The sequence below is a fragment of the Echiichthys vipera genome (assembly GCF_963691815.1).
Source record: "Echiichthys vipera genome assembly, chromosome: 5".
NCBI classification, from domain to species: Eukaryota; Metazoa; Chordata; class Actinopteri; order Perciformes; family Trachinidae; genus Echiichthys; species Echiichthys vipera.
The window spans coordinates 28,142,414-28,169,977 of NC_139830.1; the positions used below are offsets into that span (position 1 = coordinate 28,142,414).

Here is a 27,564-nt window from a genome sequence, read left to right on the forward strand (position 1 = left end):
GTTCTATGTTCACCAGGTTCCATGTTCCCCGCTTTGTATGTGACCATCGGACCCTTTTTTAAGAAAAGGGTAGACCCTTTATTAATATTAGTGGTTAAAAAAGACGTTTTAATGGCATTAATCAATGTTAGCCACATCCGGCTGTTAGCGACTCTACCAGATTTCTCCGTAAATAAAAAAAACCTCTCTCCATGGCGTATTTGATGTGTGTAAGTGCTGAAAAAGACCCTGGGATGATTGTACGCCGGAATGACACTTTAAGGGGAATACACACCTATAGTTCGGTAGACTCTGTAATTATTTAGTTCCGTTAGCGTTGACACTATACTTTCTCAAGTGCACCAAACACTGTAAACAAATTTCACACAGTCAAAATGGTTGCTTGTCTATTGGACAGAATATCCACATGAAACTCACTCACACTTCATGGTCTCGGAATGGAATGGAGCAACACCAAATTTATGTGTTAAAAAAAGGAGTCGATGTCCCCCGCTTTTCACAGAGAGGGTCCTATATTCACCTGTCTGTTATTTTTTTCCACAATCATTGCCAAATTCCCCGGAAAATAGGCCTATGTAGGCAGGGGCGTAGCTCAATTACCTGGGGCCCCTTGTAGAGTCCAACCATGAGGCCCCTCGCACAAACCAACATGGCCGACCACTCACTTTGCAGATTTAACCCCGGAATTCCACATTCCTTGACTGGCTGGCCAGCGACGCATTAAGTCTATGTGCCCATGTTACATTTACTTTTGCTGTATATGAAACAATGAATAACTATGAAATAAATGTCATAGGAGTGCTGCTAGTGTCCATATTCATTTGTGTCAATATTTGTCCATGTCTGTAAATCAACTGTAGGTTCATTTAAACTTCACGGGCTTATTTCTACCAGCGCTAACCAATACAGACATTACAGAACATACATCTTTTTCAGAAATGTAATCAGAACTTTGCACATAATGAAAATTAATAATTTAGACTGGGCCTAAGGCTGTATAAGGACAGGCAGGCAATCAATACAGTAGGCTTTAACATGCGTAAACAGTGTCTCACTATTCTACTACTACTACTACTAATTCAGGTCCTTATTAATTCCCACTGCAACATTGTTCATACGTCACAATAAACAATTTTTTTTACATTTTTCTTCTCCTCCTGGGCCACACTTTCATATTTCCAAGGATGCCAAGTAGCAAAAGATAGCTTAAAATTAACAATTCACCCTAAAGATGATCATTTGTATATCAGTTACTCACCATGTGTAACCCATGTAACCATGTGGAAAGCTGTGTAATCCTTTTTTTTCTGATTCTTGATATTGTTGTTGATAGACCAGCAGCTGGTTTAATGGACCAAACTGATTAAAGTGACATTAAAGTGGTTGGCCGCTCAACCCAAAGCTTTTATAATTGAATTAATACATTACCCTAGTTTTTTGTTTCAGTTCACATCTGTTTCTCCATCTAGTTGAAGATGATGTTCAGGATGTTTGGTTTTTGTGTAGTTGGCTGTGACCCAACATAGTATTGAAAGGATGATTTCACTCATTGGTGGGGACTTTTGTCTTCAGCCCCCCTGCTGTTAAACCTTTCAGACATTGGCCTGAAGTGTTTTCTTTCTGGCCTGTAGTAGACTGGAGCTGCCGGTGCAGGGAACGACTACTTTTCAAGTCAAGTGGACCGGTCAAGTCTTTGAGTACAAAAACCAAAGTGTGATGGGAGCTGGAGGAAGTGATGTGGCAGAATGGGCTGTGACCGCTGTGATAGAGAGCTCCAGCTGCTTTCTCTATAGAGGAGTCATCCCACACATGCATGGCCTGGAGCCCAGCACTGCTACTACAGCTCACACAAACAATTACGTGTGCGAAAGGTCTACCTTCTTCCATCACTGCTGAAGCCACGCCTCTATGACATCAGTGGTGTGATAGCTGAAGCACGGATGGAAAAAGGGTGCAATGAAGGATTACAACATTTCCTTTAACTCACTCCAAGTAGTAGCATTAGAAACTTCATCTGCTAAAGTTCACTAATGTCAAACACCTCAGCTTAACAAAAACAAGTGGAGAATGACGAACAAAACTTCAAAAAGGCAAAAACTTTGTTTCTGAAATATGGTAACAGAATCTTGATTCATATTTGATCAGCAATGCCTAGTTTCACAGTTCAATTGAAGGAGTCAACACGTCCTTCAGCTATTATCAAGACTGTGCCCACATAGTCTGTTTTTTTTAGAAATAACAGACCATAGAATGCCATTATTGACCAATCAGAATCGAGTATCCTCACATCAGGGTCCTGCATCATCCTGTCGGGGCTCGATTCGCAATAATGACCCCCTCCCTCTACATTATGTGTAATTATTTGGGTAAGACAAACCCTTGTTACTGTCTTTAGAATGGTAACCCTGTTGTGAGTTCCGTTGTGTAAATGTTTAAATTTGAAATAGAAAGGGATCACAGCAGAACTGAGGGAGGCCTCTCCTGAAAAGCAAAGCTTAAATGCAGGAAACATGAACCTGCATGACGCACACTGAGCACACAACAAGGTCATCCTGGTGAGTAACGATGTATTTGTCTGATAAAATAATGCCGATTAAATGTTTTTCTTATTCAAAAGGTAGGTGGCACAGGAGTGGTCGGAAGTTGTTTTTTTAATCATGTCAGTAACATTTTTTGAAGCAAGCTTATTTGTTTTCTTTACAATAGTTGGATGTGCAGATCGATACCACTCTCATGATTGTATGGTAATGAGGTTGCAGCCAGTAGCCAGTTAGCTTAGCCTTAGCACAAAGACTGGAAGTAGCTAGCCTGGCCCTAAATGTAACAGAACAAGTTAAATAAGATTTGATGTGTTAATAAGGCTGCTCTCACAGCTGGTTTGTGTTGGTGTGATGGATTGGATGTTTTAACTGATCAAACAACTGAACTCTGGTCCATGGAAGAACATGGCTCTGGGTCATATGTTCTCTGGGTCCTATGTTCCCCGGTGGCATGAGTCTCTGCCTCCGCTGATTTAAATTAGCATTTTGTTAGAGGTTACGGTTAGGGTCAGGGTTAGGGGGTAACGTTGGTGTTAGGGTCTACGTAGGTCTACTAGCCGGGGAATTCCACACTGGCTGTGGAAAAAATAACAGACTGGGGAACATAGGACCCTTTCTGTAACAAGCGGGGAACAAGGGTCCGATGTTCCACGGTCACATACAAAGTGGGGGACACAGGTACGCTCCCCATGGCTCTGGGGTTTTCCCCAATTCCTAGGTTTTTAAAAGAGAGGGAAAAGGGCAATTTAAATGAATTAATTGCTGCACACAATTTACAGATTTATATATAATATTGAACTCCATAACTTGTCATGACCATACATCGCTTGTTGCCAGTGTAAAAAGGACAACAAACCTTCCATTTTGTCATCTGTTCAAATTGTTCACCTTCTTCTAAAATCAAAGAAACCCCAAAGCAAAAGAAGAAAACCAACCATGAAGTGTGAGTGAGTTTCATGTGGATATTCTGTCCAACAGACAAGCAACCATTTTGACAGTGTGGCATTTGTTTACAGTGTTTGGTGCACTTGAGAAAATGCAGTGTAATCACAGAGTCTACCGAACTACAGGTGTGAAATCACCTTAAGTGTGCTTTGGGCAGAGCCAGGCTAGCTGTTTCCATTTGTTTCCAGTCTTTATGCTAAGCTAAGCTAACCATCTGCTGGCTGTAGTCTAATACAGCAAATGTATTTTCCGTCTTTGACATCTAACAGTTATGGAGTTATATCTGGATGTTGGGTGAAGAGTATGGAGTCTCAGCTGATGAAGAGGGCCAAATATCACATCATGTCTCAAACTGTTGATGTGAACATGGAGCCTCTAAAATGGCCCATAGCTCCAGATGGCTACATCCCCAACTCTGTGATCAGGAGCTGGAGGAAGAAGGGGAAGGATCATACCCAGATGGACAGTTGGGAAAACATCGTTTTTTATCATCCACTGGATGATGAGGAGGATGCGAGCAAAAGAGTTATCATGTACAAACAAGAGGAAGAGGAAGAGGAGGAAGAAAAGACTGGATTTCTGAAAAGGATGAAGAAAGAAAAGGAAAATGAGAAAGACAAGGACGAAAAAACAGAGGTGGAGGGAAAGAAGAAGGTTGATGAGAGGAAAGAAAAGGAAGAACAAAAAATGCAAAGATTTGTCCTCCCAAAGCAGCCCTACGACATCCAAACTAAGACGACTCTGCAGCACGAGCTGAAAACATTTGATGACGAAGAAATGAGTGTGGAGCCTCAGAGGCAAGACGTTGGCGTAACACGCAATTTAAAAAAGACTCTGTACTCCCAGTAAGTGTTCAAAGTGAATGATGGTTTGCAAATATTCAGAACTTGTACAGAAGTTATACAGGTCCTGGTAATAACATTTTGATATTTTTTCTAGACCAACCTCATGTCATGAATATGAGCCCAAACATCTGAATGAGCAAAGGGAAGAAATAAAGTTTCATGAAACCATCACACCTCCACTCCACTACATATCTGTGCCAGATAAACAGATAACTTCCAGTTTCAATCCCAAAGGTACTAGAAAATGATGTTGTAATGGCATTTGAGGTGGTTATTTTGGCCTGTACAAGTACAACATGTATATATATTTTTTGAACATTTGTTTCCATTTTACAGAGCGGCCTGAGCCTCCAAGGGGAAGTCCTGCGGTGTATGCAGATGCTGTCATCCCAAAGCGAGGTTAATGTTACCAAGACTACATTCAGTGCATATTTATTCAATGTACAAATACATTGAGCCTCATGCAAGAACCACTCATACAAACAGACTTAGACTTATACTTCTCTTTATTGATCCTTTGGGAGAGAAGAGGGGCCAGCACTGTGCCCTGAGGGGCTTCATTGCTGCTGACCACAATTTCAGATGTGGTGTCTTTCAGCCTGACATACTGTGGCTTGTCAGTGAGGTAGTCTCTGACCCAGTCCACCAGATAGGGGTCCACTCCCATCCTATTCAGTTTGTCCTGAAGTATAGGGGGCTCGATGCAGCATGTAGAGGATGGCATCCTTCACACCAACAACTGACTGGTACGCAAACTGCAGGCAGTCCTGGGCGTGTTGTACCTGGGGTCTGAGGAGGCTGAGGAAGAGCCACTCCAACGTCTTCATCAGGTGTGAAGGGGGACAAGGGCTGGTAAAACCTGTTGAAGAAGTCCTTCAGCTCGTTCGCCCTCTCCATTGTCCCTCCTGTAGCTCTGGTCTTTGTGTTGTGACCTGGGATGTTCCTCACACCTTCCCAGACCTCCCTCATGTTGTTCTCCCTTAGCTTCTGCTCCACCTTTCTCCTGTAGCTGTCCTTAGCTTCCCTCACACAGTGCTTCACCTCCTGCTGTGCTGCCTTCGTGGCCTCCCTGTCCCTGCTCCTGAAGGCAGCCTTCTTCTTGTTGAGGACAGCCTTAACTTCCCTCGTTATCCATGGCTTGTAATTAGGGTAACAGCGGACAGTCTTGACAGGGGAGACCATGTCTGCGCAGAAGTTAAGGTACTCCGTCAGACAATGTGTCATCCACTCTACGTCCTCATCGTGTGGGTTGATCAGCACATCCCAGACTGTGGTGTTGTAACAGTCTCTCAGGGCACTTTCCATCTCAGGGGACCACCTCCTGATGGTGCGAGTTGTCACCGGCTGTTTTTGGACCAAGGGGTATACAGTGGCTGTAGGTGAACCAGGTTGTGATCAGACTTCCCCAGTGTTGGAGGGGAGTTGCTTTGTATTCATCCCTTACATTAGCATACAGGAGATAGATCAATGGTCCTGTTGTTTCTGGTGGGACAGTCTACAACCTGGTGAAAGACAGCCAAAGCAGAATCCAAAGTTTTATGATTTAAGTCCCCAGAGATGATCATAAATGCTTCAGGGGGCTGGGTCTGCAGCCTCGAAGTGACTGAGTGGATCTTCTCACAGGCAGTGGCTGAGTGCGCTCTCGGAGGGATGTAAACACAGATGGTGATCACGTGACTGAAGAAAAGAAAGAAAGACAGAATTGTTCTTAAAGTGTAATTCCGGCACAAAATCATCCCATGGTCTTTTCAACACTTACATAGATCAAATACAGTGCCTATAGAAAGTTGTGATACCCTTTGAAATAGTCACTTTTTTGTTTTTACAGCGTGAAATAATAATACATAAAAAATATAAATTTTTCCAGTGTTATTTACACACTTTGCCTTACAACATACAAGAGAGAAGTAGTTTTTTTCAAATGTGTTATGTATTATCATTTCAGGCTGCAAAACAAAAAAAGTGACTATTTCAAAAGTGTATCATGACTGTCTATAGGCACTGTAAGCCATTGAGACAGTTTTTCTGTGTAACAACTATTAACGAAGAAATCGGGTAGAGTCGCTAATAGCCAGACGTGGCTAACACTGATTAGCTTGGGGCAGTACAGTGAAGGCTTTTTTTAACCACTAATACTGCTCAAAATAACACCAAACCTCTGCAGTAGCATGAGAAGAGTCCCTAGACAGAAAACAAAGCACCTTTTTCATTGCATTTAGTAATTGACTTGAATTGACTTTACTACCAGAGGAGCTGCTACTGGGGCCAGTTGGTAAGTCTTTCAAAACACTTCTTTTAATAAACTCCAGCTTTGCTAGCATGTTGTTGGTGCTTCATTTTATGTGTAGGGACTCTTACCATGCTACTGCAGAGGTTTGCTGTTATTTTGAGCAGTATTAGTGGTTAAAAAAGGTGTTTTAATGCCTTCACCGCACTGCCCGAGCTAATCACTGTTAGCGACATCCAGCTGTTAGCAAATCCACCAAATTTCTCTGTTAATAGTTGGTACACGAAAAACTGTCTTGATGGCTTATGACATGTATCATCTACGTGTCGAAAAAGACCATGGGATGATTTCGCACCGAAATTACACTTGAAGTGGGAAGTCCAAGTAATTTAAGTAAACTGCGGTTTTCTCTCAGGTACAAACAGAATTCATGAGTGGCTCTATGATTCATGAACTCTTGTTTAGCTTGAGACTAATACAATCCTAATTGAATGAATTTATGAATAAATTAAAATATGCTTCCAAAATCAACTAAAATTAAGCAATACAATAAATCGTAACGTGGAATTAAAGTTCTGTTCAGCAGTATGATGTGCATCATGGCTCGCAGATTTACTGGGAAATTGGGCAAAAAATTGTTTAACACCAGGCCGTGTAACATCACTTACTGACTTTGGTGAACGACCAGCTTTTCCTCTAGCACCACCATGAGATTTGTGATTCTTAGTGAAATACCTCAACAATTGATGGATGAAATGCCATGAAAACCGGGAACAGATTTTGTTGTTCCACACAAGGATGAACCGTAAACGCTATGATAGTCTGACTTTGCACTTTTCGCTATACAGCCTCACAGAGCTGCTAGCACGGCTGTAGACTCTTGCTTATAAATTTTGGGACATTCATAAGAATAATGATCATATACCTTCAACAAAAGTTGGAATCAGCACTTCCTGACAAATATGCACGATTTATTGATATGCTAAATCCTACTTGGGACACTTTTACACACAAATCTCAGGAAAAAACAAGGTTATGACACGTTAAGGATACCAAGAGGGTAATGTTCTTGCCTGAGGCCAATTAGTTTTTACAGTATCACCACTCTTGAAATGTCACATTTTTTGTGTTACATGTACCTTTCCACACTTGTAGGACCTAGGACAACCCTGTACATACCACCTAGAGAGCCCCAAAACTTGACTCCTCATCCCCTGAAGTATCCCCCGAAGCCTCCCCCTCCAACACCAGAGGATCATCAACCCAAGCCAGACCTTGGACCTCCTGAATGCTCGCCAATCAGAGATAAAAGGTTCCTCCTGTCTTCAACGAAATATAACAACATCAGAGACAAAACACAAGTGCCCCTTGATCGAAAAGTTTTGGAGGTCTATAAGAAGTTCAAAGTTGGCACCAAGATCCCGTCGCGCCTTGGAAAACGCTCTACCACTACTGAGCGCACCCCTGCTTCTAAAGCCACGCACTCAACCGTACAGGCTAATACTGGGGGGCTGAATCTGAATGGTGGACTGTATAGCCCTCCTGAATTCAGATCTACACTGTCCAACTTTCAAACTCAGGCCCCTGAAATTATCCATCCTGAATGCCCCAGCAACCTCCTCTGTTATGATTCCCCTGAACAGTTTGCCGAAACTTTCCTTACTACGAGTCACCAAAGAGGCTACAAGTCCATGCCTGAGTGGAGGAAGAGCCTTTATAAACTTATTGCGCTCCGAGGCTTTTGTTCTCCACATGCCGCTAGGTTGGCCGCTAGAGAGCATCCAGTCAAGTCTTCCAATACGTCCAGTGCTGGAGTAGAGTCTGGCAAAGCAAGACTATCCGATGCCAGACAACTTGTATCAAACATGTCCTCACTGCAGCCTGGCCAGGCAACAGCACATCAGAGGGTGGTGCAAAAGATTTGGATGGAAGACACCATAGAGCCTGCCTCCTTTCACTTCCAGCATGTGATCCCAATGACCTCCCAACAGAACGTCTTCACTTTGAATCCTTGTGGGAAGACTCAGTATGGAAGGTTGCAGTTTCACTGGATGAGGGGACATGATGAGAACACGCTGCAGAGCATCTGCAGTTAAGGCCGAGGATTCTGCTCATAAAGTTGACTTTGTACCATAACAATAAGTCTTCTTACCAACTGGCCAGCTTGTGAGCCATTTCATTATGAGGTTATTTGGTCAAACAATAAAATAATCTGTTGCATTATTTTGATCAAGATATACAGTAATTTAGGTCAAACTGTGGTGTGGCGTTGTTGGTTGTTGGGTTGGTCCAAACTAAAATCACTAAACAAATATTAAATAGATTGGCATGACATTTTGTACAGACATTCATGGTCCCAAAACAATGACTCCTACTGATTTAGGGTGTGTACACATATCATCATCATCATCATCTCAGCGCTTTGCTGGTTGGTCTTGTTTTTATGGCGACATAAATGTAAGCTAGGTGGCTACACAGCTGACAACGCGTACAGTGATAAACAGGGTACCTACACATTTTCCATTTCAAAATCCCATACCTTTCCAGACTTCTCAGCCTTTTTCAGTCAATATTAAACATCTGAATACCAATTGTTATATCAAAATCCAACTTTTAACCCGTATGAATGGATGCTTTTGCCACTGCACATGGCTTCAAATTGCCACCTCCCCCATCGTGTTGGCGACGTCGAAAGATTTAAAGCATAGTTTGCATCTTTATTTTCCCACTGTGTCTCCTTTATCAACCATCTTTTATATTTTTCTTCATGAAGCCAGCCCTGGGAAAACTTGCATCGACCCATGACACTCTCCCTGCCGACAACAGGTGGCTGGCTCGATGATACGTAAATGAGAATCGCAGTAGCACAGCCATAGACGGATTACCGCATGGGCAAAGTGGGCCTGTGTTTTGAAAACAAAGGAAAGAAAAAGAAGCCAGAGATGCCGCTTTGGTGCAGCAAATTCCATCCATCTCGACATTTTTCAGCAGAAAAGTGAGGCAAGTGTCCGAGGTTCGGTTTTGTATGGAGCTCTTTAGACCGGCACTGCCTCCGTGTCCGTGTCTGCTGCTGCTGCTGTGGTGGTTGCCTCCGCTGCTGCCCATTTTGTGCCGACTGCCGCGGCCGCTTTCCCCGGGCTCTCCTGCTGCTGGTGCTCCTTGAATAAGATGCGGGCATGTATCCCAGCCAGGTCGAGGAGGATGTTATAAAAGACCGCCACTGGCCAGCCGTCTTCCGTATACCGCCTTTGACAGAGTAGCCTACCCCTTTCGCATCTTGTCCGGGTTGTCCTCGTCGTACTTGGTGTTGTTATAGCACATCACAGTTTCTGGTGTTGCCTTCGCCCCACTAAAGGTGCCCACACCAGCGCGCAAGGTGCTCAGGATGCAGACAGTCTTCCTCGGCTTTCCCTGCTCCACAGAGTCGCATTATTTCAGCACCGAACTGTTCTGCTCAGTGAACTTAATTCAGAACATGAAGGATTTCATTGTAATTAATTTAAAAGTCTCATCTTGTGCCTGAAAAAAACAACTTATTGTGTCTGAAGGAGGTTCACACTCCTGTTACAGTTTGATTTTATTCATTTATCTATCCTAAACAAAGTGTTCCAGTAGTGGCCCAAAATGTCAAGTGCCACTCTTTCATATGGTGTTGACACTGTGGATATTTGGAGGGGGGTGCGAGGAGCGCGACCCTGAATCTTCCCGGAGGCACAATCAACACACTGTCTACACCACTCTTTCACATCACCAAACCACCCCAACCAGTAAAAGCACTCCTTTACTTTCCCTTGCAATTTCTGTATCCCTAAATGACCAACTGTCGGGGACTCATGCAACTGAGCTAAAACTTTAGGGACCAGGGCCTGTGGGAGAACAACCTGAACCTGGAATGCTGCATCAGTGTTTGCAGGGGGCGCCCTTACCAAACGTGAACTCTAATTTGAAGTTGAGGCCACACCGAACTGTTCCGCTCGCTGTTTCACGGAGGGGAACTCCCGTTTTTGTTTGCCCATGGTGCCAACCAGGCGATATCATACAGCTATATGATAATTGACTTACAAGTAAGTGAACTTAATTCAGAACATGAAGGATTTAGTTGTAATTAATTTAAAAGTCTCGTCTTGTGCCTGAAAAACCAACTTATTGTGTCTGAAGGAGGTTCACACTACTGTTACAGTTTGTTTTTTATTCATTTATCTATCCTAAACAAAGTGTTCATAACACTGAGAGTGGAGTTTCCCGTTTGTCCCTGAACGCACCACGCTCACCCAGTTTCCGTAGTGTAGTGGTTATCACGTTCGCCTAACACGCGAAAGGTCCCCGGTTCGAGACCGGGCGGAAACATTATTTGCTTTTGTCCAAACAAAGAGCACCAAACAACGCCTGAGAGAACTGTGCTGGTGCCCAGGGATGAACGGTCAGGTGGAGGCTCTCATCGAGGTGTGTGCTACATGTAGACAAAATGAGAAGTCAGCTGTGACCCACAATACACCATTACACCCAAGTCCATTACCAGTAGCTGCTTGGGAGAAGGTTTGCATTGAAATGGTTGGTCCTTTTGAGACAGCACCGAGACACTGCAGGTTTGTGGTCACACTAGTGGATTACTACAGCAAATGGCCAGAAGCTGCTTTTGCCACAACGACGTCAAACCATCAGCTCATCATCTCTGCAGGTACTCATCCATGACAGTAATGAACTTGCACAAGGAAAGCACGAAAGCCATTAGTTCCCATACGTTTTAAATAGAAAAGACGATGAAAGAGTGTAGATAACGTTAACTAACGTTAACTAACTAATAACAATTGATGCATTTAAATAAGGTCAACTAACGCTGACTGTTAATACAGTTATAACCTGTCGATGCTATCACAAAAAACTGTTAAAAAAACATTTCCCGGTAAATACAACTGAAAAACGTTAATTTAGCACTATGAAACCTGAGCCCCACTTACCTTTGTCGAGTCAAACCGTCACTAACCGTCTAGTTTGTGATAAAAGTCCGTGTTTATGCCAAAACTCCGTGCACTGATTGTGTTTCTGCTGCTGCTCCGTCTGAAAAAATCACCCTCCTGACTGTTCCCAAAGGAGGAAACAGCGCCCCCACAATCACACTTGTGGCCACAAATATATGACAGTCGTAGTGATAAGAACTACCATAGAGAATGAATGGGAAAAGATAAGAGACATAAGGACTACTATACGCGGTGCCTGGCGCGAAAGGTCCCCGGTTCGAGACCGGGCGGAAACATTATTTGCTTTTGTCCAAACAAAGAGCGCCAAACAACGCCTGAGAGAACTGTGCTGGTGCCCAGGGATGAACGGTCAGGTGGAGGCTCTCATCAAGGTGTGTGCTACTTGTAGACAAAATGAGAAGTCAGCTGTGACCCACAATGCACCACTACACCTAAGTCCATTACCAGTAGCTGCTTGGGAGAAGGTTTGCATTGAAATGGTTGGTCCTTTTGAGACAGCACCGAGACACTGCAGGATTGTGGTCACACTAGTGGATTACTACAGCAAATGGCCAGAAGCTGCTTTTGCCACACACAGTGATACAACAACAGATATCCACCTTCTGACCGCCACATTTTCACGAGAAGGGAACCCAAGGGAGCCAGTGAGTGGCAATGGTACACAGTTCACCTCTGCTAAATTCAAGGAATTTCTCAAGCAAAGAGAAATTGTGCACTCCAGAACATCTGTGTACTATCCCCGTGCTAATGGAGAAGTGGAAGGGTTCACTTTGACCAGGTTCAGGTCAGAAAACCCTGTAAAGTTAAGAAAGGAGAACAAAAGTTCACACAACCACGAGCTGTGGTGAGACAGAAAGGCCCTAACACTTAACCATGGCATTGATGTTGTAACTAAAACGGTTCACTTTATCAGGGCACGAGCATTGACTCACAGGCAGTTTGTGGCACTTTTAGAGGAGCATGAGGATGAACATAGTGACATCAGATGGCTCAGTCTGGGCAAAGTGCTAAAAAGATTTTGGGACCTGAAAACAGAGATTCAAGAGTTTTGTGAGTTGAAAGGCAAACACATCCCTGAGCTCTCACATATGGACTGGATGGCAGATTTTGCATTTGCTGTTGATGTGACGGCTCTGATGAATGAACTGAACACTAAACTGCAAGGCAAGGGCCTTTTCGTCCATGAAATGCATAACCTGGTGAAGGCTTTCACTCACATGCAAACCCTGAAAGACGTCAAACCATCAGCTCATCATCTCAGCAGGTACTCATCCATGTTAGGAGATTTGCATGGTGAATTTTTTAAGGCGATATTATCGCCTTATTTCAGCACCGAACTGTTCCGCTCGCTGTTTCACGGAGGGGAACTCCCGTTTTTGTTTGCCCATGGTGCCAACCAGGCGATATAATACAGCTATATAATAATTGACTTACAAGTAAATTCACAAAGAGGCACAGCTGGAGACCGCTAACAAAGTTAGAGGCAAGAGAGACAATGAAAGCAGAAAACCGCATGAAAAATGTAATGTAATAAATTTTGTTGTTTAAGATGTTTAGAGTAGCGTCAAGCTGCCACCACCTTTCTTAACCCGGTCTGGTCCTGTATTAGAGGTCAGAGAGCACCCACCACAGACAGATATGTATAAAAATAGACAATCTTTATTTCCAATTAATTTGGGCGTCTTCCTCGTGTGGGGTCAGGTTGACAATTCCCCCCTGTTAGGGAGTGTGGCGACTCACATGGCTTTTCCAAAACTAGCTCCGTGTCCATTTCTTTACTGAGGTGAACTGGTGCCTGAACATCTCCCCTTCCTCCAGGCGGGCCCCCTTCGCTCATCACTCCAGAAGGCAACCTTTGCGGTGGTCCACCAGCACCTTGCCTGCTTGTCAGATCACCTCCGCCCGGGCTTGATACCCCGTCTGACTTGCCTTGGGGGACCAACTCTTATGACATCTTGGGCTGGTGGTGATCCTGGACAAGGGGACAAATAAGATAGTACTCTGGAAACAACACAAATATTTTTTCATACTCTTTTCCTTTTTCTCTATACTTATCCAGACCTGGAAATAACTCAAATACACACCACTTCCCAGCAACAATCAGTGTCTGGTCGACCTGCTTCCACAAATGGGCTTTTCTGTCTTTGTCATAATAGTTTCCTAAACAAGAGCGTCCGTGATAACATATGGAAATTTCAGATTTTAAACTCGAGGCACATAGGGAGGGCGCACAAAAAAAGCAGAGTGCTCAGAAAAAATTGCACTGGAGCCTCTACAAACGTATTAATTACACAGGGCCCATAGGTGATACCCTGAGCTCTCTCTAGCACCCCCAGTTCACCTAGCACCACCAGAAGCTTGAAAGTTTTAGGTGATATTATCATATTTCATAGGCAATCATGTTTCCAAGATGATGGATCCTAATATAATGACTTTGGTGATCCCCGACTTTTCTCTAGCTCCACCAGCAGACTGACATTTGTGGTTTTGAGTGAAACGTCTTGACGACTATCGATGTTTTGCCTTTTTGGTTCAGACATTCATGTCCCCATGATATATATATAGATTATAGCCACTGATAAATATACTTAATAACAACACATAGGACAGGTATAACACACATAGCTTTATTGACATTTGTTTCAGTGGTTTCATTCGATATGATGCTCACATAAGTGGCAAAACAAAGATACTTGAGGATACCATGTGAATAGTTTGTCATTAACAGATTGATGCAACAACGAGTACGGTGATAAAGAATGTAAACACAGAAGTATTGTATGTTAATTTGTTCAGGAGTTACAGCTGAAAAAATGGGTAACATTACCTCACATTGTCTCAGGAGGTTTAAATTAAGTATAATATACAATAAAGCTCTATTAAAAAAAGAAATATGGCATCTCACTTACTGTACATGGAGGATACTAATGCAGAATGAAGAAAGAAGAAACAGGCATTGTTCTGTGTAAGGCAGACATGCAGAAATGAATTTACTGAGATGGCACTTTGATAGAAAACATTAGGCGAGTCAAAAAGATCCAAAAGTTGGGAAATCTATTGCTTTTGGAAACAGTTTTGAAGTGTGGGGCACAGCATTTTACATGACAACATTACAGCAAGTACAAATGTCCATTCATTTCTTTGCTCATTTTATAAAAATAAAACATTTTGAATAGCTGTGGATGAACCATACAGTTCTACATTGCATTCACTAAAGTATATATTCTCATGATTATGACTTCTGTATCTCTTAATTAAATCTCTGATTTAACATCTCATAATTAGGACATCCATATCTAACAATAAGGAAAGACCACTGCTCCATTATTATAAGAAAATGTCTAATAATTATGAGATTCTATCCAATACCATAATAACAAGATCCATATCTTAGAATTGTGGGATAAAGATCTCATAATTATGAATTATGTTATTATGACAAAATTAAAAGACTACATTACACAATTGCAGAAGTCTGAAGAATACAGTCTAAGATCTTTATCTTCTAAGAAAGTTGTTATATTGACGAGATACAGAAGCCATAATGAGATCATTTTTTAGATTTGTTAGATGTATGCTGTGGTGTAGTTCTACTAAAGCAACAGTACAAGTGCCATCTGCACAAATGAGTCCATAATGGCCATTAATCAGTCAGTGTAATGAGCTGCAACTACAGCTGTAAACTGCTGTTAAGATTTAAAGAAAGAATCTGTGATATTTCTACTTAAATAAGGTTTGTTTGGTTATTTGACATCTCTAACACAACAGAAACTCAACCTATAGCTAGTTCATGAATGTCAATGAGTAAGTTCACTAATGTGCCCTTTACTTTTATTTAACATTCCATCATACTACTTCTTATCCGAAACTGCAGCATTTACACCATATTTTAAAATCATACTCTCAGTTTATGCTTAACATGGTTCTGCAAGCTAATCTGGGATGATGTTGCATCTAACATACAATATCAGCAAAGCATGAGCGGGACAAACTGTTGCTCTACAACAGCCCAGTGGACACTTAAAATCTGAGCAGAAAACACAACAGATGCAGGGATTGCTCCGGAGTTAAACAAGTCATCTTGAGTCATGTAGTGGGACTGCAATCCACAGGTTCAGCACAAAGCAGCTGTACAAACTAAGCACCGCTAGCTGTGCCACGGGTGGAGTAAAACAGAACGCTCCCTCCAGCTTCTCATCATGTATATTAAATATATTCTCTCTGTAGAAGAGGTAGCTGGCATCATCTTAAAAGCAGGAACCTCCTCAGCTGAAAACGTTGCATTCAACCTGAGCTGAATAAAGAAGTGAAGCTCTGTAGGAAAGGAACTTGATAAAAACACCACTTGATCTGGGACCTACACTTTACTACTTCCATCATGTGCTCAACTCGTGGCCATAGAGTGGATGACTGGAGGAGTGAATTTATATTTATAATTACATTTCTCATCTTTCACACTGACATGAGGCCTATTTCAGGCCTTCTCTGAACCACAAAATGTGCACATATGCTCGGAAACTCATCTTTGGTAGCATCAAAAGTCAGTCTGTCCGAATGAGAATGCAGCTGCGAGCTGAGACAGAAACATCCTTGATTATGGGAGGAAATATCTGAGAATGCTGAATTTTAGTGGCATCTCATTAATTATATCAATACTATACAGATATGCTTTAAAAAAAAAAAAAAAAAGGCTTTCACTATGAGGATATCAGTCATTGAAGTGCTGAAGGCAATGTTTAGCGGCCATCTTGTGCCTGTAAGGCTCAGGAGATGGTTCAATGAGGTAAGAACAGGCTGGAACCAAGACCAAGAGTGCTGCAGACTCTATACAGGCTCTAGAGTTTAGCAGCGCTGTACTGGGCTGAGCACAACTTTGGTCCAAGTAGTGTTTAAAATCCTCAACAATATATCTGCCACTGACTGAGCTCCCCTGGTACGACAGAAGGCCGTCGTTCATTTTCTCACACATCATCAAAAGTGTAACACAATAAAGAATTCAAGTTTTGACTTGACATAAGGCTGTGACTGACTGCACTCAAGGAGGCGCTCCCCTCCGGAGCCCTGCCCCCCCCAGCCGGGCGGGATTATCTGGCGTCGTTGAGCTGCCTGGCCACTGTCAGGATCTCCTTGGCCCCTTTGCTCAGCAGTAACTTGGCCAGGTCGACCCCCAGTCGCTCAGCCCTGTCCTGGGCTTCACCCGAGATCTTGCTGGCCATGACTCCCACTCGCTGGACCCGCTCGTCCACCTCCTCTGTGCTCTGTCACACAAATAACAAACACACAACGTCCCACTTCTTACATGTCTCTTACTCCAACAAGCAGTGTTTTTGGTTTGCTTGTTTGTTTTTAATCGAGACAATGGTCATAAATGTGACCAATACGAAAGAGCATTAGGGCCAGGCAGAGGGGGATGATTTTTTTATTTTAAAAATATAGTCGAAATGTTGAGAAAAAAAACAAACTACTAGCTTTTACTCATCTATAAAATGCCTGGTGTCAGTCTTACTAAACTAAAAGAGAAAAAAAATTATTTTAATTAAACCGATTTTGATTTACAACTTTCGACTTTATTCTTGAAATGAGAACTTAATAAAAAAAAAATCTTTCCCCCCATTTTTTTTGATGTCCGGCCCTGATACTCTTCCGTAGACCAATATACTGTGACCTCAGCTGGTACCTTGTCATCTGCAGCAATGCTCGTCTGCATGGTTTCCTTCAGACTGTCTGATCCGTCCAGGCTGTACACTGCCCCTGTCAGGTAGAGCTGGAATAACATCAAATAGCATTATTTTGTGGGGATAGCAAAACATCCTTCTTGGAGACTGGATCAATGATGTGTGGGAACTGATTCTGGAGTCTATTGTATCAGAGTGCACACTGTACATTCTGTGGACTAACCTGTGTTAACCTGTGCTGCTTGTCCAAGTATGTTTTTCTTTTGTAGCATCCAAAACATGGATCTTATCTTATCTTTTCTAGCAGGCTAGTTTTTATTTTATTGGAGGTTAAAGTTTATGAATAATTAGGGGCGTGGCCTCTTGAGTGACAGCTAGCTGCTGGCCCTCACTTCTCCTCAGAGATATACGTCCATCAGATAGACTTATCTCCCTCCCCCCAATGTCACATACATGCCCTTTTTTGGTAAGAGGAAATGAGGCGGAGTCAAAGTCTGACAAGATGGCGACTCCCGTAGGCGAGGACGATTGGATCAAGTTGAGAGAAGGGACCTCGACGGGTATGCTACGTGCATTTTTTATACAGTCTATGATAAATAGACATCAAGACCTCCGACAATGCTCGCGCTCGTGCCTGTACATGTGCATCTGTGCTTTACAAAAGCCCACCTCTCTCAACCGGTCCACGGCCGGCAAGTGTGCCGTCCCTGGGCGAGGTACATTTGTACTCACACTGGTCAAACAAACTAGACTTTAGCCGTGAAGCGTGCTTGGGCACGGTACGGATGGACAGGGTGAGTGCGCCCTTATTTTCTTTCTAAATGGATCATCACCTGCTGACTTTGTACCTGGGACCTGTTAGCTTTAGCCTCAGTCTGTTAGCATGATACCATGTATGTAGTCATTTACAGAGTTCTGATTTAAAACAAGTTTTCAATAAGGTGAGCAGATTTCTGGGACTTCTAGAGTTTCGGGTTCAATTAATCATTAAAATATCCAATGTTTTTATCTGCAAAATACAGTTTCATGTATTTTGACCTGATAACATGTTTGATATGTCTACTGGTAGGCTCTGTTCCCCAGTATTTCTTGCCATGTAAAATATTATTTCACTTCAATATGCATACATGGAGGCGCCCAGGGTTCATCCTTGCTAGATGCCCCAATTACCTCAACCGGCTCATTTCAACGCAAAGGAGCAGCGGCTCTACTCAGAGTTCCTCGTGGATGGCTGAGTCTCTCACTTTATCTCTACTGGAGACACCAGCCAGACTCAGAGAAAACAACGAGCATTTTGTCAGCTTGTACCAGCAATGTCATTCTTTCGGTCATGACTCAATTCCTAGGACTTTTTAAGGACTTTCCAGGTCAAATTCCCTCAAGTTCAAGGATCCAACATCATTTGAGACCCGAATCAAGATTAATCAGTTACACTGAGAATTCTTTTAAATAAGAACAAGCAGGCTGGAGCGAAAAACAACGACACAACTCTGGGACACACAGGAAAGCTCCAAACATAGCCTATTTACTAAAAGACCTTTTTCCTTTCTATACTTCTAAATTTATATATTCAAGCTCTTTCAAGCTCACAAATGGTCAATTTTATGCAAACCTGTGTGTGTGTGTGTGTGTGTGTGTCTCTATCATTCTTACCTGGGAGTCCTTCACTTCTGTGTTTACAGCCACTGGAACACTGCAGCCACCTTCCTGCAAGTGACAGTTACATTGAATACATCCGGATTTTAATATGTCAAAGTGAGTCAAACGCGGTGTGTGTGTGTGTGTGTGTGTGTGTGTGTGTGTGTGTGTGTGTGTGTGTGTGTGTGTGTGTCTTAGGTGTACCAGGTGTCTGAGGAAAGCTCTCTCAGCTATGCAGCGCAGCACAGTGTCTGGGTCATGGAGGACAGACACCATCTCCAGGATGTCTAGATCTCTGGCTCGAACCTCCACTGCCAGAGCCCCCTGACAACACACACCGGGGATGTATTATTAGCTATTATTTGTCTTTTTCTTCTACTTATTAGTCATATTTTCCAACCCCCTCTTCTTACCTGTCCGACAGCATACATACAGTCCTCAGGCCCCAGGATCTACCGGTGGAAACAGACAGTTTGACTGTTAGATGACAAATGAGGAGCCAGGCAGGCTTGACAGGGAGGACTTCACACGATCATGAACTGTACCTGGCTGATCCGGTTGTCCCAGCCCATTCTCCTGAGGCCCGCAGCAGCCAGGATGATGGCGGCAAAGTCCTCCTTCTCATCCAGCTTCTTCAGACGTGTGTTCAGGTTCCCACGCTAGAGACAGCGGCTTAGGAAACACTTCAGAGACATCAGAAATATCCATTCGGGCTTGCTAGCACCCTTAGGGCGCACTCACACTGTCGTTCTGTACCGGGCCAAAACCGGTTTTTCAGCTAAAGCCTAGTACCTTTAAGCCGTGTGAGTGCACCCGTTCCGCGCATAACAGCCGACAGCGGGCATGTACGAGCACTAGCGTGCGCACGTGTGCGAGCACGAGCACGAGCCCTACGGCAGTAGCGTTATGTCCGCCTGTTCGGACATGTAAATAGAAGGACGGACCATGCGTGGACATTTAACAACAACAACAACAATGGTGGTGAAAGGTTCACGTTGGTGTGATGCGGAGGTGGAGTGTTTACTGCAGATTTGGTCGATGAAAAGATTCAAAAACAGTCGACAAGACGCACAAAAACTCTGAGGTCTGTGGAAAGATTTGTAAACAAAGCCACACACACGCGATCAATGCGTGTGACGTGTTACGGCGTGATGTCGTATGGACAGCAAGAAGTATTGGCCGAGGCCCAGGCAGTGTGAGTACAAACGGGGCTGGGGCGCGGGGGGAGAGGGAGGGGGGACAAGTACCCTAAAGCCCGGGTCGCAGTGCGGAAGGACAGTGTGAGTACGCCCTTACACTTCTTAAACCTGAAACTGATAATTCCCATCTCATCGTCATGTTCTGACTGTTTCCTAAAAGGATACAATATCTTTGAAGTCCAGGTGGGGGAATCTCTTCTTCAGCTGGGCGGCGCGTCGCAGTGAACTGGTGCCAATCACACTACACCAACACACAGGATGAAGTCCAGTTACCCATACTTTTCATATGATGGAAAAACAAACATAAAACTAGTTGAACTCCTTCTTGGAATGTACCTGTTTTCTGGCAGAGCTTCAAGAGTTTTCCCCACATGTTTGGGGTGTAAAACCACGGCATCATGGGGGTTTTCTCTCCTAAACGCAGCAGGAAGCAAAGGACAGTGAGTGGTTACAGTATAATGAGATTACACAACATATGCCACTATCTTTGTCACAAGTCCTCCACCCTTTCCTGTGCCACAAATTGGTCATCTTACCAAAAAGGTGCTTTCCAATAAATGAAACAATGATCCAATAAAACAATAAAAAGACAAAATATGTATTAACAATAACATAATACAGTGTGAGCATATACAGACACACTGCACACTACTTGTTTGAAAGTCTTTTACTTTTATGAGTAACTGTCCTTTTAAGAGCCTCTACCTGTACCTTCTCACCGGAGAGAATGACGTTCCTTAGTTCAAGTTGCGTTTTCGTCATTGCCTGCTGACAGTAAGAGTTGGGAAGCAGTGCGCACCACCTTGTGCTTATAATTCCTCTGCCTTTTTTCCTGCGTTTCTCCCGTGAGTTATACTCCGAGTAGGGAGTTCATGACCGAAAGTAAGCGTTTGCTGTTTTGTTATTCCTTTACTGTGAGTTTAATAACGCTCCTGTTTGTGCAAGTTTGATATTTTAACACCTCGCCTCGCTTTGTTTCTACCTAATATGAACTGTATAGCATACTGCCGTGCTGTTATCTATCTGAGTAAAGTAAGTATGTCATTTTAGGTTACCATTTTCCATTAGATAGCTACTTGGAAGCTTATGCCCATGCTGAAATGTTATATTTGAGTAATTATGTGCTATACTGTATAGTCAAGTGTTTATGATTTGTATACAGTCTTTCAATATTTGTGGTTTACAGTGGTGTTAAGGCTGTGAATTATGGTGATTATTTCTTGTTCTATGTAGACTGATGACAACACCCAGTATCAGAAATAAATACGACTGGAACAAGAAACAGGCTAAGAAGAAATGAATTCCTGTGTCCTAATCGACACACCATTCTCGTTTACTGTTAACCCTATTCGAGTTAGCGCTACTCGTTACCTCCAAAATACTACTTGTGTGAGTGCACCTACTTCAGCACAGCCCCGATGGTGAATCCTGAAGGCAGCGTGGTGGGAAGGTCTTTCAGTGAGTGAACAACCAGATCAACCCTGTGGGACACAGAGAGACAGTCATATGCATGCTCCACTCATGTGTTAGGGTATAATACAGCCATTCACTGCTTAATATGTTTTACATCATCAAGGCAGAGCCACCTGCTACATCTGAGGCCGGAGGGAATCAAAGGCTTCTGCTCTGTATGGATTTGATGTAAATAGCCTGGAATTCGTATCCAAGATTTTTTTTTTTCCTGCCATAAAAATTGTTTTAAAATGCTACTTGAGTATTGGCACACAGTACAGCTACAACGCAAAAGTCATTACAAGTGCAGCCCTGTCAGTGGAGCCCTAATGGTTGGTGTCTGTTGGTGAAACAATGGTGTGAAGCCGGTGTGGTGTCAGCCACAGATGACGGTGTCACACTCACTCATTCCTCTCCAGAGCATTCTCCAACTCTTTGGTGAACAAACTCTTCTCTCCAATCTGCGTTCAAAAGAAAAAGCAGCTTCTTTACATTCATCTGTTACACTGAAAATCAGACATTTACAACAAGCAGATCCACACTGGACTTCTTTATGCATCTTCCATTTGCATGTATTGTAATCATTCACTAATCCTACAATGAGAGGTGAGCATGAACTGGGTATGCAACGCACTGTTGTGTATTTAAATACTGACTGCTACAAGTCCTCACTATGCATGTCTTCTTGGATTATATGAATAATCAGTCAATATCAGTTGGTGGATATTATCAGCAGATATTGGCCTATCACAGACATATTGGTATCCATCCGTATCAGTGTATATATTTTCCAATATGTGCTGATATGAAAACATTTTTTACAGAACATATAATGCAGAAAAAACAAACAGTGCTTGGGGTGATTTAGAAAATGTGTCATGTAGCTATTTGTTTTATTTTTAATAATAATTTATTTAAGGAATTTCAGGAATTGGCTGATATTCAACGTGATGTTTATTGAGCTATTTATTTTATTTTATTTTTATTCATTCTTTATTTAAATGTTCAGGAATTGACTGATATTCAACGTGATGTTTATTGAGCTATTCATTTTATTTTTATTAATTCTTTATTTAAATGTTCAGGAATTGACTGATATTCAACGTGATGTTTATTGAGCTATTCGTTTTATTTTTATTTATTCTTTATTTAAATGTTCAGGGAATGGGTGTAACTCAACGTGATGTTTATTGAGCTATTCATTTTATTTTTAATAATTCTTTAATTTCTCAGTTTCCATTTCTAGAACTGGTAAACAATGTAATACATTGTATGTATAGGATACATTAAAAGTTAAATATTCTTTTAAAAAGTGAATTGCATAAGAAAGCAGCCTTCGGAGTACCTTCGCAGAGTCATATCGGTGCCAATCCATATAACATTTATCTATTTTCAATTAATCCCAAAAAGTGTCTCAAAAACCCCATATTGCCCGGGCCCTAACAATAACCCAATTCTAAACAGTCTACTTGAATGCAGCCTTTGATGTGAAGAAATAATACCAAGCCTTACCTTTGATAAAGCTGTGTCAAGGATTTTGTCTCCTATCGTCGACATGCCAACTGAGAGAGAGAACAAGCAGAGATGCATTTATATGATTAACCAGGAACAACTAGTCTGTCTTTAAGGACACAGGTCAACAGGTCTTTAGGGACTTCTTTCATGTATCCCACTTTATGAGACAAAGACTGTTCAGGTGACAGAAAGCACCGCAACAGACACACACAGGAGTCAACAAGACAACAGTACTGCAGAAGTGGACACAAGCACAAGTGTTAGGTAACATAGTGAAAAAAAATGGCTACAAGCTACATTTAACATTATTTTTTCCACCGTATCATGTTTGGTATATAATAATAATAATAACAACAATAATAATAATGTACTTTATTAGCCTCTGTAGCACCTTTAACAATTATTTGATTCTACCTGTGCAGACCGTGAGCTGGTTTTACAGCATTTTTGACTTAATAATTAACCTTAATAATGAATAAAACTTAAAAGTGTAAATCATGATATAAATATTATAATGTGCACATGGCAAGTTGGGGCTAGAAAATGCTGTGACACGGCTACAAAGCCTCTACAGGATGCTCTGATGGAAAATGAAGCTGGGACCTACCTACTCTGTAAAGTGTCCTGAGATATCTTTTGTTATGATTTGGCACTATAAATATAAATGAATTAGATGATTCTCACCTATTTCCAAGTGGAGGTCAGGGTACAGTTCTTTCAACTTGGCCGCCACGCTGTCAGTCTGGATGCGAGCCAACTGGGGCAGAAGAACAAACTTTAGCTGGACTGTACTGATCGTTGTGTCAAACACCCATTCACAGAGTCAGTCACCATCAACTCAGTATGAGAGTGGAGGAGGAAGAGTGCGCTGAAGGTCCTCGAGTCAGCGGCCGCAGGTTCGACTCCGACCTGCGGCCCTTTGCTGAATGTCTCTCCCCTTTCTCTCTCTCTCTCACACCCCATTTCCTGTCTTTCCTTTCTAATAAAGGCTTGAAAACTGCCCAAAAAATAATCTTTCAAAAAAAAAAGACATTGTTGAGCCGGAGCTTTGTTATCTCTACGAGAGGAGCTTCAGACATCTTGCTCCGCTGTACTAAAGGAACCCAGCATGGAACGGTGCATCAGATAACTCACATCAAACTGACACACTAAGGCTCTGTGTGTTCATATTTCAATTACAGCCAAAACCCAAAGACATACATTTAAAGCCGCATATTAAAAAAGTAAGCAAGCAGAATAAAGTTAAGCTCAGAATTAAATGAACGTAGTACTGTACCTGGCTCTTGCGAGTTCCAATCCGGATGACTCGACTGACTTTGTCTTTCCCATCCTGTGGAGACAAAAGAGTTTAAACTCACTTTGATATCCCATTCATATCCACCTCCATTATGTGCTGCTCCCTTTTCTCTGCGCGCCTCACCCTGATGTACTTGTAAGGTCCTTGCTCCATGATTCTGTGTCTGCACTGAGCGTGTGCACTGTGGAGGCTATTGTGTGCTGCTGTGTCTTGGTAAGGAGCTGTGCTGAGGTCATGCAGCTTCTAGATACTGAACAGTGGTCTTTTTTTTACCGGACACCCCACCACCACCTCCTTCAGGACCTCCACCCTAAGATATCCCTGGTTCCAAAAGATAAGTGTGCCGATTCATTGAGTCCGTTATAAAAGCCAGGGAGGGGCAGCTGAGGAGGGTCTTGTATATCTTGTCTTGTATATGAGGTGTGGTCACAGCGCTGAAACGTTTTATTTCTGAATGATCGGCCACCAAAGAAACAGCTGGCTGTCACAGACCGAACAATAGATGTGACAGTTAAAGCTCATTTTCACTGCTGTTGCTGAAGTGGAGTTAAATAATAACCACATTGTATATCAAAGAACATATTAGCAGTGTACAAACTCAATTATACAAAAAAAACTTTTATGTTTTACGATGCCTGTTTAAAGTGGCGGGAGGCAACAACGCTAATGAGAAGAGTCTGAAATATTGGAAATGAAATACAAATATTTTTTCTAATATATGTTTAGTCTGTATAATATTTGTTGTTTGTATATCAGGAGTTTTGGAACGAAAATAATTCCCCCCTAGGGATTATTCAAGTATTTCTGATTCTGAATGTGAAATAATAGATTTTGATTCTTTAATGAACCGTGAACTTCAATTAAAACCTTTTACAATGAACGCTAAAAAGACTACTATATTATAGTTACTATAAATATTATTGGGTATAATATATTACTATTTAATAACAGTTACTGATTTGTTAATTGTTGTTTTATTAGTTTAAGTATGCTTAAATTGATCATAAAAAGGACTCAATATGATTTTACAGTTGTCAGCAGTGGTGGAATTTACTCAAGTAGTACTGAACTTAAGTACAAATTTAAGGTATCTGTACTCACCAATTCATGACAGTTTATACTTTTATTCCACCTGAGGCAAATATTGTACTTTTACTCTGCTACAGTTTTTTGACAGCTGCACGAGTTACTTTACAATAATCCTTACATACAAAAAGGTGTTTTAAAATATGACCAATTGTAAAATATTGAACTCCCCAACAGTATAGAAAATCCGCCCTTAAATGATTGGTTGATTGATCAAGTAGCTGATTCATTTTTGACTTTTTTTGATAACTGATGAATAGATTTGGTAGTTTTTCATGCAGAAATGAAACATTTCATAGTTCAGCTTCTCTAAGGTGAAGATATGCTGCATCCCTTGTGTTAAATTACAGTAAAGTGAATCATTTTGTGGTCTGGACTGTTGGTGGGACCAAAAACATGTGACGGTGTCACTAGTTGTGACAGCATTCCTCACTTTTTGTTTGACATTTTACAAACCAACCAAAAAAGGACCAGACCCAGAAAACAGTCAACAGATTCCATTAGCTGCAGCCCAGTGTAAAAATAAATAAAAATAGCTGCAACTGACCCGAATACAAGAATAAAATACTGCTTAAACACTGATGACTACTAATAACCTTACTGTATAACACTATATTATACATTTATATACATTTACTTTTGCTAGTGAAAGTATTTTTTTTCTGGTAATTCTTTAGAGAACATTGTCAGTGCAGGACCTTTAACTGTAATGGAGTCTTTTACAGTGTGGCATTAGCACTTTCCCCCTGAATACTTTCTCCACCGCTGGTTCTCAGTAGTTGCTCTTCCATTCAGCACGCATTAAAAAGAACAAACAGCACTAAGACAGAACATCATAATAACTGAGACTCTGAAATTGCTTTGAGGATTCTACTACCAAGGACACAGGTGAAGCGAGTGGGCGGGAGCAAAGAAGCTGCTCTTTGGGTCAAACTGGAGTAAGGCTTTAAAGGAGCTCACACACTAAACGCTTCTGTTGCTTTCTTGTCCGGATGCAAATAAACCTTGACCTGTGAGGACATGAACCAACGTGGTGTGTCTGCAGCAGTCCCTGGCTAACATTCGGGCTTTAAAGTTTAGCAGATGAACAGGGACACTGAGCTTTGGTTGGATACTGTCAGAACATGTTCTGCTTACGCAATGTTGCCAAAAGATTAACACAGTGTTTTATCGTAGTTTATGAACCTAGCAAGTCAAGTACGTGGTTAAAATGGTAGTATCCCAAAGTCAAACAGATTTCATTTGCTTTTCCTAGCTGTCCTAGCTACCGTTTGACAGACCATTCATCCCTTTCTAACCGTCCAATAGAAAACCGAGCACTGAAACAGACACGAGGCTCGACCAATCACCGCGCTCCAAATGACGGGGGCGTACAGAAATGGCGCCCGCCGTCCACAGCAAACACTAGCGCATCATGCATGGCTCAAACTAAAACCACCGGGGAAATTTGATTCAAACCTACCGCAGAACTCGCTTCGCCCGACATGTCGGTGGTCCGATTCTCTCTGCCGACGTTACACGGATAAACAGCGCGCTCTTCTTAACACAGAGACCATTAAAAAACTGGAAATCCTTGAAAACAGTGGCGTCGCTGCTCTCACACGGCTCCTCTATGAATGGACGCGGAAGCTGTGATGTCATTGGGCCGGCTAGAGGTCATTTCCTTGTTCCGGCTTCAGTTTTCTCCTGTGGATGGTGCGCATGCTGAAATCTATGGTTGAAATAAGATTACTGTCCTTTTTCTTTATTAGCTGAGATAAAGTCCTAAAATCTTCAGTGTTCTTGAAGTGAATGTGTAACACTGACACAGTCAGACGTAATGATCAATATATGAAGACCCGGCAGAGGAATCACTTTAAAGCTAGTATCTTTCTTCCCCTTCAGATGGGACCTGGTGATGTGGCCATAATTAACACTACTGCTATATAAACTTTGACTTGTATGTCAAGTGCCACACCTATCCACCACTTCCATGAGGGCAAAGGAGAGTTCAGACAAACCTTTGAGAGGAAGTGGGAGCTGTTTCCTTGAGCACAGCTGGCACTCATACCTAGTTTTCTTGGATATGGCCCATTGGGAAAAGGCACAGTGGCATAAGACCTGTGAATAAGGGGGGGGGGGCTTTAGTTGAGAATGGCAACATTTGGTACTATCAAATTAAGCCAT

At 42.2% G+C, this 27,564-nt stretch overlaps 1 protein-coding gene across 1 annotated transcript; it reads right to left on the reverse strand.

Annotated features, from left to right (window-relative positions):
• Positions 1-16,261: 16,261 nt before the first annotated feature.
• Positions 16,262-26,996, reverse strand: LOC310947571 (porphobilinogen deaminase-like). The gene is made up of 14 exons (XM_083914417.1): positions 26,861-26,996; positions 24,292-24,345; positions 23,700-23,772; positions 23,013-23,062; positions 21,906-21,961; positions 21,452-21,529; positions 20,385-20,462; positions 20,214-20,289; positions 19,395-19,508; positions 19,263-19,301; positions 19,054-19,173; positions 18,865-18,918; positions 17,214-17,300; positions 16,262-16,794 (listed from the first exon to the last, which is right to left on the reverse strand). The coding sequence occupies exons 1-14, from the start codon at positions 26,882-26,884 to the stop codon at positions 16,621-16,623; spliced, it is 1,077 nt and encodes a 358-aa protein (XP_083770543.1). The 5' UTR covers positions 26,885-26,996; the 3' UTR covers positions 16,262-16,620.
• Positions 26,997-27,564: the final 568 nt, after the last annotated feature.

Excerpts from the sequence above, each read along its gene's own strand:
- LOC310947571 (XM_083914417.1), bottom strand. The coding sequence starts at position 26,884 with ATGTCGGGCGAAGCGAGTTCTGCG. Across the intron at positions 23,773-24,291 it reads TTGGAACTCGCAAGAGCCAG|TTGGCTCGCATCCAGACTGA; the intron begins GTACAGTACTAC and ends CTTCTGCCCCAG. Across the intron at positions 20,290-20,384 it reads GAAGCTCTGCCAGAAAACAG|TGTGATTGGCACCAGTTCAC; the intron begins GTACATTCCAAG and ends GTGTTGGTGTAG.